This window comes from Chroicocephalus ridibundus, chromosome 3 (genome assembly GCF_963924245.1).
Source record: "Chroicocephalus ridibundus chromosome 3, bChrRid1.1, whole genome shotgun sequence".
Taxonomy (NCBI): domain Eukaryota; kingdom Metazoa; phylum Chordata; class Aves; order Charadriiformes; family Laridae; genus Chroicocephalus; species Chroicocephalus ridibundus.
In genome coordinates, this window is record NC_086286.1 from 27,440,092 (window position 1) to 27,454,502 (window position 14,411).

The 14,411-nt window shown below is 41.7% G+C and overlaps 1 protein-coding gene across 2 annotated transcripts in view; it reads left to right on the plus strand.

Moving 5' to 3' along the window:
* KCNH1 (potassium voltage-gated channel subfamily H member 1) overlaps positions 1-14,411 on the plus strand; it is a 192,365-nt gene that overhangs the window by 8,227 nt on the left and 169,727 nt on the right. For both annotated transcript variants that reach the window (XR_010070239.1, XM_063328529.1), the window contains exons 2-3: positions 5,091-5,214; positions 5,461-5,567. Coding sequence is in view for 1 of the 2 variants with exons in the window: in XM_063328529.1 (XP_063184599.1) it covers positions 5,091-5,214; positions 5,461-5,567 (231 nt within the window). In the remaining variant the exon portion in view is untranslated. The remainder of the gene's footprint in view (positions 1-5,090; positions 5,215-5,460; positions 5,568-14,411) is intronic.

Below are 14,411 nucleotides of genomic sequence, written 5' to 3' on the forward strand. Positions count from 1 at the left end.
AAGATATTAACATGTTTAAATGACGTTTGTGCATAGTGCCAACCTGAGCACACTTGTGGGGGGCTTTGACAGATCTGCATACAGATTTGAAAGTGCAGGCTCTGTTGTTACCACGGTTTGCGCTACAACACACCGAACAGAGGTTTCCTCTTGGTTGCCTCTGTGTGCCTCCTCTGTGCAGGCGGCGATGTGGGAACGTGTCTGGCAGCGTTCTGGGAATACGTCTGGCTGCTGGTGTCTGACCTTCTGACAGCGCCTTCCTAAAGGGAAAGGCAAAACTGGTGTGCTGGCATCTGGAAAGAGGTGGGGGGCTCAGCTAGGCAAGATCCACCTTACAGGAGAGGCTGGGATGCTATGGGTACGAATGTGCAGCAGTGCAGGGGAATGGTAGGGAGGAGGCATTTTGGTAGCCCGCTCCATGCTTTTTGCAAAGGAGATGACTTCTCCTTAGGCAGCTCATCCTGACCAGCTATGTGTCTGTGAGGTGCTTCTTGTTCTCAGGCATTTCGGAGGCTTGAGCAACAAGATTTAGTAGATACGGTAGCTTCAGTGAAGGTGGGTGTTCTAGAGACATGCTGTCGCTGTTGTTAAAGGGTTGCCGTTATTTTGAAAAAACATTTTCTGATTCTTCTGTGATGATGTATTTTGTGAGTGGAGGAAAGCACTGGTTTCAGTGGTTAAGCAAGTCCAGTCTTACGTTTTGGAAGGAGTTAAATTGTTTTTCTTGTTGCTTTAAAGCTGCTGTGACTAGTTTAAAGTGATAATCCAAAACGGGTCTGACATTTGAGTGTGTAAAGGCTGACGTGTGGATATACTGCAGTGAACAGAACTGACTTGTGGAAAATGCAGGCTAGAAAGTATGAAGTGGGGCACTTCCCAAAGTAAGCAGTGCTGCAGACTCTCATCATGGAAGTCTGCACTACTCATGCAAGTAATTTTGCTGCCTTTGAGATGCTGAAGTTCTTTCTTGCATTTCTGCAGCATGAGCTGCTCTGTGGTGCGCTTTACATATTTCTGTGCCTCCCAACCGTCTGGCTCAGACTGTGCCAAATGCAGCACAAGCCAGAACCTCAGGTCTTTTATATGAGCCCGCCCTCTCCAGTTCCTAGCTCAATTCTTCTTGGAGCTGATAAAGGTGGGCCAGTGATGCTTACAGCTTCTCCTTGGGCCAGGCAATACCACTAACCCAATTGACATTTTGATAGAAATCGATTTCCTGGTGAGGGAGTCCTTTGAGTCCTTTCAAAGAGGTGCTGCAAGTCATTAAATAGTTTGAGTACTGCAGCTGTGACACATACATTTTACCCCAAGTCTTTGAAGAGAATTTAGCAGTGGATTTATTCATGGTCTTCCTCTGACCAACTCCTCTCCCAGCTTTGTTGACCCACTTGTGAGTCCCCAGGAGGCTTTGCCCTGCGATGCTCAAAGAGTTCACTAGAGCATCCCTTGTGCTTGTTGTGCAACAAAGCCACAGCTGTTTCCTGGCCTCTGGGACCCTGTGTCCCTATGGATGGAGAGGCAGTATTTGCCTCAGTGGATGTTATTTAATATTTTCTTATGCTAGGAACAATTGTTTAACAGATTATGAGCTGTCTCTGAGCAGCACATTGTCAGGGATGTCAATGCAATTGAATGTAAATGATAGCAATGAGAACAGCCCTTCTACCTCCGGGTTATCTGTCAGAATAAACTATGCAGGGGAGTTATAAGTGGGAGTCCTTATTTTATGCTGTGTCTTGCTAGTGTTCGCACAGGCAAAACACTGCTGTCGGAGACACTCCTGGAGAAATGTAGGCACAGAACCACTCTTGTGTCATTGTTTTGTCTTCAAAGAGATCTGGGAAGAGGAGTGAGTAACTGGAAAGAAATTTTTATTTGTCTCTGAGACTCTTTCTTTGCGGATGCTTGGGCTCTCACTCCGTGGGCTGTTAGGCTACAGTGAGTTTCATAAAAAAAAAAAAAAAAAGGTGGGTACAGGAAGTTTGGAAACCACCAATGCCGTTTGTCTCTCCCTTTGCAACAAAATCATGAACAAAGGAATTGATCATTCTGAGCCTGTTAGCCCCCCAAAGAAAGCTGTCAGAGTGCGGTGGGTTGGAAACCTCTTTCCTGGCCTAGCAGTCTGGATCGTGCTACCACTACAGCTTCTCTCGGCTGCCTGGCTGCTGTGCTCACAGGGGCCAACATTCTCTGCAGGCTTTCAGCTACATGGAGAGTTCCCAAGCACTGGCCCCTGCAGGGCATTTTTGGGGATCTAGGGATCACCCCAGGTCAAGGGTTAAACAATGTGGCAATAGAGCTGGAGGAGCAAGCCCAAAAATGAGTCAGGGTTGTGGCGTTGGCTCCAGAGAATGGGTCCAACTTCAGTATTTACTTCCTGTGTGTTTGTAAGCTACGTAAAGCCTGGATCAAAGAAGGGTGAAGATGCAGAAGTGGCAACTAGGTGGAAGTGAGACATGCTTATAAAACAGTGGGATCATCAAAATCCCTGACTTGCTCTTTGAATTGATAGATGCCCAAGTTATTGCCTTTAAAGCTTTGTAGGTATGTAAAGATCTCTCAGGTTGGTTGTAACTCACAACTAAACCCAACCAGGACTCCCCAATGAAGCATTCTACCTCCACATCCCAGAGTGGCTCACCCAGTGTAGACTAACAGGATTGCCTAATAGGGATGCATAAAATACAACAAGTAAGTCACACTGACTTAAAAACTCACATGGTGAGGATGTTAGCATCTGTTCTTTTTGGTAGCTTGATAATTAGAACAATCATTCAGGAGTTGAAATCAAGGCTGAGCTTTCATCGCCCTTGGGTAGCCCCACGTCTCATAGGAGAACACCTAAACTGCTAGGCTGTCAGCGGGGAGGGAAATATTTGCATGTTCTCTAAGCATTCTTTGGAAACTGCCAGTCAAAAAAAAATCAGGCTTTGTTGGACCAAAAGGTAAGCAAGTGGGAATGTCATTCTTTAGCGCCTGCAATAATGGCAAATAATCCTGGCTATTATCTTTGAGAATTGGTTTTATGTTAAGATACTGGTTATCGTAAGTAACGTAGGAAAGGGGGAAAAAAAGCCCTTAAAATATCCCCCTTTTTCATTGTTTTCTATAGTTTAACTTGAATCATAGAATAGTTAGAGTTGGAAGGGACCTTAAAGATCATCTATTTCTATTTGGGCAGGTTTCTATTTGTTGTGCTGATGTTTTTCGGTTCTCCCGCCCACACTACGCATGGAGCTTCCATCTCCCAAGCCTTTGAGAGCTGGGCATCTAAGGGCTAGGCTGTAGCAGTGTTGCCTTTTGGTGCTTAAATCCCCTTGTGGACTTAGTGATCTGTTTTTACCTGTAAAAGGGGGATAAGAACACTGTTGTACCTTACAGAAGCATCGCAAGGCTAGATAAAAGTAGGATTACCACAGTAATGGTCATCAGAAAAGTGCCCTATATAGCTTTTAATTAAAAAAAGAGATTATTTATCCAAAGACAATGTTGAGGTTTAAGCGTGAAAGGAAGGCCACTGCTTAAGTTAATAAAAGCTCTTCAAGGAGTTCTTGAGGAAATGGAGAGAAGAGGAGATGGTGAGAAGGAATGCATGCATGAAATAAAACCATTCAGATTAGGGCAGGACCTGGCCTAACACTTGTATTTGCATATTTTTTTGTCATTTTTTTGTACTTCCTGACGAAAATTTAAAAATATCCTAACACAGTGCAATGCAGTGTTTATAACAGACACTCAAAAGCACTTGCTTTAGCAATGAGAAATGACTTGGCTTACTTATTCATAGGAAAGGGTAAAAGACGTGTATTGTTTTTGGAACAAAGTGCTTCAACCAAGCAAAACCCAGGGTATTTAAAAGAGACTGTGAGAAACAAAGCAGTTAAAGTGTCCTGAAGTTATACTACTGGCGTATTTCATTCTAAAGAGTGTGTAAAGATACACTTAATCATGTTCATGGGATTGGCCAATGGATTTAGATAGCTGCAGGAATGTTTTATTTAAACCCACTTGAAGTTTGCAACAGGACAAAAGATTTTGAAAGGGCAAGTTAAAATAAATAAAACTCTTTGCAATTAATAGGTAAAATGTCGTGTTTGTGTCTCTTGGTTGCAGGAAGTATTAATGACAGCTATGTATTGTTGAGCAGTTGGGCTTAGATCCTGCAAACTAGACAGCATAGACTCCCTTAAAGGCTCTTCTTAAAGGCGGATGCCTCTTAATCTCGTGTGGCTGCTCTGCCTGTCTTTCCAAAGTCAGGGGGTCTTTGCAGCTGTGAAAGGAGGCACCATCTCCTGCCTGCCAGTGCCCAAGCACCAGCAACTGCTCTCTGTCTTGGCACAGGTGTAGTTAGTTGACTGCACAAGAGCCAAAGCAGCAGAGAAAAGCAAGAGCTGGGCCCAGCATTGAGGATGGTCATAATTTGAATGAGATATCAATCATTAAAAAAAAAAAAAAAGTAGCACACACAGATCCAGTGAGAATGGAGGTGCGAATCTTGCTCAGTTTTTTTCGTACTGTTTGAAACTCCTTCTGGCTTGTACAGCAAACAAAAAGCTCTTTCTACTGGTGTAAGCACTAACCCTAGTTGTCTGGTGTCTAGTTTGGAGCACTGTGCCGTACACGTCACATAAGAAGTATTTGAGCTTGCGTGGCTGGCAGGGAAGGCTGTATTGAGAGGAGCCACTGTGTCTACATTCGGAAAGGAGAAATATTGCTCATGTGCTGTTTTGGCTGTGTGTAAGAAGCTTCACGTTCAGACTGAGTGTCATGGTGGATCAGTGCACGTGGCACAGAGGGAAACAGTTTGGTGAATCTGTTCTCAGTCAAAGGATGAATTTTACCTACTTAACTGTCATGTGTTTCGCTTGCATAAAACCATCCTCTTAAGCTTTGCATGAGTAATTAATATTTTTTAAAATAAGAATTTACTTAAAATTAAAACTGGAAATAATCCTTTGACTGCAGGAAGAATAATATCTGGGGAAAAACTGCAGGGACTGAAGCAATCAGGATTGGGTCCTGAAATGAGTCTTTTCTCTAATGTAACCGTAGCCTTGTGTAACGTCTAACTGATGTGCTCTTTCTAACAGATACTAATTTTGTCTTGGGTAATGCCCAGATAGTGGATTGGCCCATTGTCTACAGCAACGATGGATTTTGCAAGCTATCAGGATATCACAGAGCAGAAGTTATGCAAAAAAGCAGCACCTGCAGGTATTTGAGAGCAGATTTATTTTCTGTTAAATAGCTTGTAGTGTTGTGCTTGTTGCTTGAGGAGAAAAGTAATCTGTTTATTCCAGTTTTGTCTTTTATCTCCTGGGGCCGCATCTGTCAAATACACTTTCCAGGTGAAACAAAATCAAAGAAGGGCTATTTCTAAATAGGTCCTTTTCACACTGTAAACAAATGGCTTTGTGTCTTTGTCTAGTATCTGACTTGAACTTCTCATTTTATTTGTAGTTTTATGTATGGAGAGCTGACAGACAAAGATACAATTGACAAGGTCCGGCAAACATTTGAGAACTATGAGATGAACTCCTTTGAAATCTTGATGTACAAGAAGAACAGTAAGTAGTTGATTGGTTTATTTGCTAACATAGGTGTGTAAAGTTGTTTTAAATTATAGTGTAAGCTGCAAGTCGTTTGCCTGAGGGACTGTGCTTTATCTAGGGATAAATAAGCACCATACAAGGAAGAAATGAGAATATTAGGGATGAAAGTCACTCAAGGAGGCAGATGAAGCTCTCTAATTTGTTCTGACGTTTAGAGCAATTTGTATGTGATGCTTTAAGACAACAGTCAAGATTCCATCAACAATGATAATACACAAGCTGGATTTGTGCAAATGGTTTCCATTCAGAGAACCTACTTTTTCAATTTTTAAAAATTTGATATAGCAAAGCCAGTATTTAGATGTTGTTTCGGAATAAAAAGAACCCATCTTTTGGTTTAGAAGCTGAACTACTTCTGACATTTTCAGATGAAACTGTCTTTTGTTTTGGACAAAAATTCCTTAATTGGGATATGATTTTTTTCCCTAGGAATTTCAGTCTGTCTGTAACTGCATATGTCAGGAAATGAACTACTTGCCCAAAATGTGTTGGCCCATCTAGTGTGGACTATGTCATGGCACAGTTATTGTCATCTACTTAACGTCACCTGGAGTGTAAATACACTGAGGTCTTCAGCCTGGCCAAACGTTAAGCTGAAAGTCTGCATTCTGTAACTTATTTTGCCCTTAACAATTTTGCCTTCTAATCATGAAACTGGTAGTGTCTGTGTACAGGGGAGGGAACCTTGCAGAAGCATCCCGCCAGCAGCTCCTTCCCATCAGAGCTGTGATGATCCATTTGATCATTGGTGGGCATGGGGGGCTTTAACCGCAAGATAGAACATAAACTGCTATGACTTAATTTTTGACAGTTAACCTCATTGCTACTTTGTTTCTTGTTAGAAAGACCAGTTTTCTGGGGAAAGGTTATCCAATCTATCTGTACATGTGAACCATTGGTATTTCTGTTGAAATGACCAGGTAGTACTAATGGAGGTTTGTGAGAGAACCACAAAAGCTAAAAGATAATGCTTATGTATGCTAGTGCTGATCTGTGGATGTGTGGAGCTGCTTGTTTTCTATCAGAATTAATCTGTTCTTCTAAGAAGTGGTAGTGCCAAAGTACATGGAATTGTTTTTTGTCATTTTTTAGAGAGGAACTTTAGAAATTTTTGCTTCATTTCTCTTCTAGTCTTCCTTCTCTTCTTAGCCTGTTCAAAGCATCATGACCTTTCACATGATGACATTAGTCAGGGCTCTTCTGGAGCACAGCTTTGCAGGTCCAACTCATTTGAAGAGCTATATGCGCTATCTGAATGGCCTTGCTTTGTTCTTCTTTCCTTCTAGTTTTATCTGCCTTCAGTGTTTACCTATTTCTTAAAGCTGATTTCTGTTCCTAGCTCAGTTAGTGGCCGTAGGGACATACGCAGCTCACATCTATGCATCCAAAGCCAAGTAAATAAGCTGCCGTCATGGGATCTTGGAGGGTCTGGAATTCTCTCTTAGTTAACAGTGATTTGGCACCAAGAGGCTATGCAGCTACTCTTCTGTCATTGCTGCAGCATATGGCCTGTAGTAGAGCCTGGGGCCTCTCTGTCTTTTATGCAGATTTAAAGCAAGGTAACCGCGGAGTGAGAGATGTTTCCTGCCCTGCTGTGCACTTCCCTGAGGAGAGGCGGCCTAGAACAAAGTCCAGCTGTGCAGAGGCTGTGTTGTGCGACATGCCAAAAAGCAGAGGGTCGCAGGCATGGGAAAAAGGAAAGCATAGATCTTGCTTTTAAGTTTAACAAAACGCAGTGCTCTTATGTTTGTTAGATTCATAGCTTTAGAGGTACATTAACTACTGTTGCAGAGACTGACTAATAACGCTGGAGAGTTGTAACTGAAAAATACTGAAAAGGGGACATCCTGGAGCTTTTTTCTCAGAATCAGCCACATGGTAGAAGAACACTGTCTTGTTTACCAGTCATGTAGCACCCAGATTGCTAAGTGGTCTTGCCTTTGTGGTCACCTTACCTCTGCCTGCAACTGTGGCAGTTGCCTGCTTGGGCAATGGAAGTGATTAGTTTCAGCCTACTCTCAGTTTGAAGGTATTGGAAAAGACCCTGAATTTTGTTAGACATCTTTTTTCCTGCTCTTTATTTCCTTTTTTTGTCTCTCTATTCTTCCCTTATTCTATTTTTCTTCTTCAAGTTAGCCAGTAAATTAGACAGGAAATAGATTTTTGTTGTTCTTTACCTGCCCACTCCCTCCCTATAAACTGAGAGTCATAATAAATAGCTAGTTTTTCTTCCATTTTTATGTTGTTGAATAATTGGTACATTTTCCACAGCCTACGCGTTTCATGTACTTCTAGCTGTTTTAACAATACAATCTCTCTCCTTTTGGGGGAAAAAAGGAAAACAAAGCAGAAGTTTCAAGTTAACTTTGATGTTGCTAGTGCTGGCCAATCTTCATGTTGTATCTTCATGAGCAGCGGTCATCTCTCTCTCTCTCTCCATCTGGGTAACAATTATGTCCTGGTCTTACACTAGACATGTCAACAATAGATTGAGACATTTAATAATGCTACTAGAAGTGATAGGCTTTTTTTTTTTTTTTTTGACACTGCCCTCTCCATGGGGGTGACCCAGTGCTAGTATTTACTTGTTTGTCTGATAAGAATATCCCATCTAGATGTTGGTAGGTACAGTATATCTAGCAACTTCACTGCAATTCACAGTATCAACACTAGAAACAACATAGGCTGTAGTATTCAGAATAATGATACAATTTTCTGCCTGCATCATGTTTGCATTTATGGATACTGTCTCTACCCTGGCCTCCCCTTTCTCTGTCCAGGCTTCCCCCCATCCAAAAGTGACTGTCCTCCCTCTTTTCAGACATTGAAGTTAAGATGAGAAAGAGATGTGACGGTTGCTTGGGCTAGGCCCTTGATTGCTTAGCAGATATGTGACGATCATTGTTATTCTCTGGAAGAACTGCTTCCTAGAAATGCAGAGCTCCTTCAGGATAATTGGAAGCAATTGGAGCAAGCAGGTGCGCAGCCACCAGATTTTTGTCATTGTGGTTCTGATGCCATCCTGTTGCATTCAGTGGAGATTCGCGGTCATACCTGGAAGGAGACAAATGAAAGCTTTCTTTAATCTGGACTGTAAAATGACAACAGACAGGTTGACAGTAATTTCATGTGAGAGCTTCAGTTCCATTGTTTGATTAGATGTGAGTGTTCAGTGATGCTGGATGTATTGTTTATTTTTATATGGGAAAATCAAAACATTGCTAAGTCTCACTGAAATTGGTGGAGTTATGTTACCTTACACCAAGGAAGGATACGGCCTAATATATTAGAAAATATTTTGTATCTAGTCCTAGTCATATCTTAGCTTATCTGAACTGATGCAGCTTAAACATCTAGCTTCTTATGAGACTTTGACAGCCATTCGTTAGGTTTTTACACTTTAAGGTCTGCCTCATAAATTAAAATGGCTGAGTAAGTTAAACCTGGACTTGCATTGCCTGGTTTTCCATCTACAACATAGTCTGGGTTACAAGCAGTGCAAAAGCAGGCTTCTTCTAGATGCACTTGCTTCCATTGTTGCTGAAGTAAATTGTTGTAAGAATATAAGTTTACTTGTTTCTGCCTGTCTCTGAAGAGGTGGTGTCCCGTTTGAAATCTAACCCCCTTTTCTATGCAGTACTTGATACGCTTCAGTGGAAGAATATCTGAAGTTGTCTAGACTCTTCAAAACTAAAAAGTGTGAAGAGTTACAAAGAGTCTTCAAGTGTCCCCTGTCTGAGCAAAGACATTCCCATTGCTCCCAGTGCTGCAGAGTGATAAGACACCTTTTTTATTATTATTATTTATTTTCACTGAGGTTTTCTACAGGTGAGGCCAGTGGAATAGCAGCAGCCAAAGGGTTGGCTGTAGGTGATTACTTTGCACACTGCAAAGTGGTTTGGATAAGCGGCAGCTCTGCTCTGAGTGCCTATATTGTGGTGAGAGTGCCAGAGGCTGGACTTCACTTTCAGTTTGTCCTGGGGTTCACTTCCCTGGTTTTCTGGGTGCTTGAATGTTTAACAAATTTAATACCGTGAATATTTGTGTGTGTGTTTTTGTTTTGTTTTTTGGATAATTTTTTTAACACACACACACCATTTCCCACAGTGTATTAGAAGGCTTTTAGATGTCAAAGAATGGCAAATAAGCCCAAAATAGTGATTTGATAGATTCTGTTTGCACTTATCTTTGGTACCTGTGCTTTCTACAGAGGTTAAAAAGCAGACAAGCAACCCCATCCTAATTTATAGAGAGCAAAATTCACTTCAGGGTGGTAGACCTGTGATTGCCCACCACTAGGGAGAGTTTTTCATAACTGTTATTGGTTAAAACCATTTATATTTGTGTGTGCTGTGCCTCTGGTGTCTCCAGATGGAAACCTTTGCTAAACCAAATCATTGCATAGGACCAGAAGCAGGAAAGAATGAGGGTGTTGAAGTGGCATGTATCATCCTGAGCCTCCTATTGAAATATAGCTCCATATTTGTCAAGCAGCATGCACACCTGCATCTCCTCCTCTGCGAAATCCATCTGCATGAGTTGAGTTACCTTTAGCAAGGTGAAATCTAAGTATTTTGGATTCATAAAACTGATAATTCCCATTGATCTTGTCAATTTCAAATGTGTTGACAAGCAAGACCTGCTGTTATTTCCTCAAACATATACAGAACAACAAGACTTTCCAGCAGTAATCCTTAAACATTTTATCTGGGGTAAATGGAAGGAAGATAACAAGACTTCCCCGTGTCTTCACCTTCCTTATACTTACTTTCTGTTATTCAGAGAACTCAGAATCGGCTAAACCATATCAACACTGCTGCAGTACAAGTGTGAGTGCTGAACCTTTTTCCTACTGTGTTCAGTGTCATAGGATAGCCCCTGTGCTTAGCGATTCCACCTTTGGTGACCGAAATTGATTTTTCCTTATCTTAGCGTGTAAAGATCTGTCCTTTAGAAGCATTAGCTGCCAGAGCATAGTAGCACCAGATGTGGAAAGCATGAAGGTAACAGCTTTTAAAGTGCTGGAAATGTATTTTAAGGTCTATTAGTATTGGCACAGAGTGGTGAGCTACATACTGACTTGGTTTGTTCTCATTCAGTGCACACTCTCTGCTAGAAGGTAGAGTCTATAGGAAGACTTTTGCTCTTTGTCTTACATGGTCAAATGTCAGAGGATCCTCTGTGGTCCCAGTTAAAATCTGTGTGGATATAGTGGCTTGCCTAACTCTTTTGGATCGCACCTCCTCAAATGGTTTGCTAATGTGATATTGGACAAACTATTCAGTTTTTGTGGGATAGAGACAAACAATCTCATGCTGAGTACCTGGGCATAAGGGAAACTGCAGAAGGGGTCACTGTAATGGTCAGCCGCGCTGTTTATATAACTGAAGTCCTGCTGTCTGCACCGCTGCATGTAGGAGTTGTTGGAGACACAGCACATGCGTCTATCCTTTTCATTTCCATACTGCTTGACTGTTTACCTTCAGGGCAATACCTGTCTGATGACCGTTTGACTGAAACATTATCAAGTAATGCAGAGGTTGTTCTGCGTTGAGGAAACTTGCCCCGTTCAGTACGGGCACTGAAGACATCAGCTAAATTGTCAAAACTTGTTTTTTTTTCATTATATTTATAAACTAATTTTGTTTTACTTTGTGGAAAGAAAAATCGCTTATTGTAGTTTTATTTAAGCAATGTGCTTTCTGTAATCTTGAAAAACAGATGGTAAATTGACCTCTTTGATTAAATGGTTCAAGATATGGGGAAAGAGCACATTTAGACAGTGATTTTGATATTCATTGTAGCCTATTTTTGTTTGACAGGAGGGAAGACTGAAGGAGAGGTCATCAGTATGCTTAGGGGGAGAAGCCAAATAGACCTTTAACAACTCATTTGCTTTGATACTATGAGAGTTTCTGAAGGACCTCAACCAAAGTTAAATAGCATGTTAAATGCTGGTGTTCCAGCTCAGCAAGGGGCTGAACATATCACTGTTGAAATACACAGGACTGGAAAAGAGGAGAGGGAAGAAACAGTAGTATTTGTGTTACAGATGGGAAATTATAAGGTGTGCAGACATTTACTATGTGTTAGTCTGAAGAAGACTTGGGACCTGAATTACAGCTCTTAAAATTACCTTGCCTTTAAGGCAACACTCTAAGTACTGTGCTCAGGCCAGTGAAAACTATTGAGAGCTGCATCTTTTAATTCTGGAATTACTACGTAACTTTGGTTCTGTGAGACGGGCCGGTCCTATGGTTACTGTCAGAACTTCAGTGTAGACTTTAATTTCTTCCCAGTTGTTCGCACTACTTCTCCACCAGCTTTGAAGTGACATTCTCTTTTCTAGCGGGATTGGTCCTTCGCCATTAGACAAACTCTGGATTCTTTCACTGTTGATTGCAAATCTAACAGAAGCCAACGTGGCTCACGAGTGTTTACTTCTTTGTTTGTGCATTGGCATCATTGAACTTGGCAAGTGAGAGAGTTTGCCAGGACTGAACAAAAAATGTAAATGAAAGTAGATGTATTGTTGGAAACACTGGTAAACAGTTTCTGCCTGTCTGTACGTCAATGCAGACTGGGCGCATATGATGAAGTTACTCTTGTTTTGCTATGAGAGCTCTGAAACATGCTGTAGTTTCACTCCCTGAATAACCCATAGGCTGAACCTGAAAATCATATTTTTCATTAAAATGGCCTTCTTTGTGCCTCTTGCCAGTCGTGGTCATCTGGCTGAGCAGGGACATTGGCTTTGACATCAAGTGTATGAGGGCTGCCTGTAGGAGGTTGAAATTCTAGTTTCCGACCTGATTTATAAGTGGTTTATGCTTTAAGCTTTCCTGTTTAATAGTTAAATAAACTGTTTAATGTTTAAAAAGTAAAATTCTTCTGATAATTAAACCAGTATGCAGGAAAAAAGCTGAGCACAGCCACATCTTGTCTGAGCCTTTCAGTGTGTTCCCACAGTTCATATCCCAGTTCTGCTATGAAAGAGTTCCTGGTTGCAGAGCGCTGTGGAGAGCCCGTGTCACCCAGCGCTGTGAGCACTTGCCTCATGATTGTATTTTTATATCCACCTGTCTCCTATTCACACAAGAGACTGACAAGATGGTGGGGAACACGCTGCAGGGAAAAAATACTGAATAGTGCTGGGGAGACAGATACACGGCCTGGCAGAATTTTCCATCTACTTATTTCTGCTGTTGCTGTGTTACTGTGTAAATCCCAAACTGGAAGATGATTTATGCAGGCCATGTGTGCCACATTGATTTTATATTCTGCCCTGGAATACACCCTGTTCGTGGTACTCTGACACTCCGGAGATCTTAAGGGTACCCAAATAATGGCAGTCATCAAAAACACCTACTTTTAGCTGTCAAGGATATCTGGCTCTTTCTCGTTGCCTGTGGGGCACATCACCAAGACCTGCACTTGGTTCTAGGTAGAACAGTGTTTTGTTTTCTTTTTTACTATAAATAATGCAGTGCAGGAGTGGAAGTCAAGGGAGTAAGAACCCTGCTGATATAAGCTCCGTGCCCTGCAGCAGCCTTCTACAGGTTATCGGGAAAAGTCTTTCCTCTTGCTCCATTCAGAACATCTTAGAAAAATCTTGCAGCAACGTATCATACTGTAATCGTAAAGAGAAGATGACGGCATGCATCTGGCAAATAGCCAGTATAAGAGGGTGAATTGCATACTTTTGGTTTGTTTCTGCATACAGCGTCTTCAAAAGTGGGGTAAGAAGTGTTTATAGCTGTGAGAGGCAGAGATGAAGTTGAGTGTGTAATTCAGCCTCAATGCTATGAAGGTTAATATTACGAGCAGCCCGTAGCAAAATGGCTGTAGCTTGAGGTAGCAAAACAATACAAAGTGGTTTTGGGCAGGGGAAAAGATTCCTAATGAAAAAGGCAAGTGCATGTAGATGGAGATCCTGCCTGATTAAAAAGTTGCAGTGTTAGTGAAGGGTGTTGAAGTGGGTAAAATAAAAAACAATTAGTCACCAAGGAGTCTGTGTAAAAGCTAGATACAGATTTGATCAGCCTCAGAATAGTTCACATGTGAAGATGGGAAAAAAAAAAAGTAGGCAAGAAGAAATGGAGATAGGCAATTTTAGGAGCTCCTGAGAAAGGGTAGTGTAAAGGGTGTTCCTGTCTTGAAAATTGCTGTTGGCTGCTTTGTGGCAGTGTCTTCTAAGCTCATTAGCAAGTTAGTGATGATTTTACTGGCACAGTTACTTTGCTGAATCTTTTATTGCATTTAGTGTTTTTGTTTACTAATACTTTATTGGAAGGGGTTGTTCAGGAATGCTAATTCTTTTAAAAAAATAAGAGATGTATACATATAGAGAGAGACCCCTGAATACTTTCTGCCATGCAGGCATGCTCCAGAAATGACCATCAGTGATTCCATCTGGATTTCTTTGCTTTCTGAGCAGAGGCCTCCATGCATCATATACCCTGCTGTTTATAGAGGTGGCTGTACATATGGCATGGAATCTCAGCCAGGGTTTGAAACTGCCTGTGCTATGCAGGCACAGTGGGAGCCTTAGGAATTGAACTTCATTTATGGAAGTTGTCCATGGGTCTTGGAGATGCCCTGGCTTTCTGTGGCCTGAAAAGATTGCTAAGCACAGAGGCTGGGAAACAGCCAGGTGAAGCACTGGTAGCAACAACCTCTGTTTTATTAACATAGATGGAAAAAAAGCTGCCTTTGCTTGCTTTGCTGAGCAGTACCTTGTGAACTACCTGAGGTTTCCCTGTGACAGTCAGGAAGCACAAGTGTCCCTAGTTAGAACTA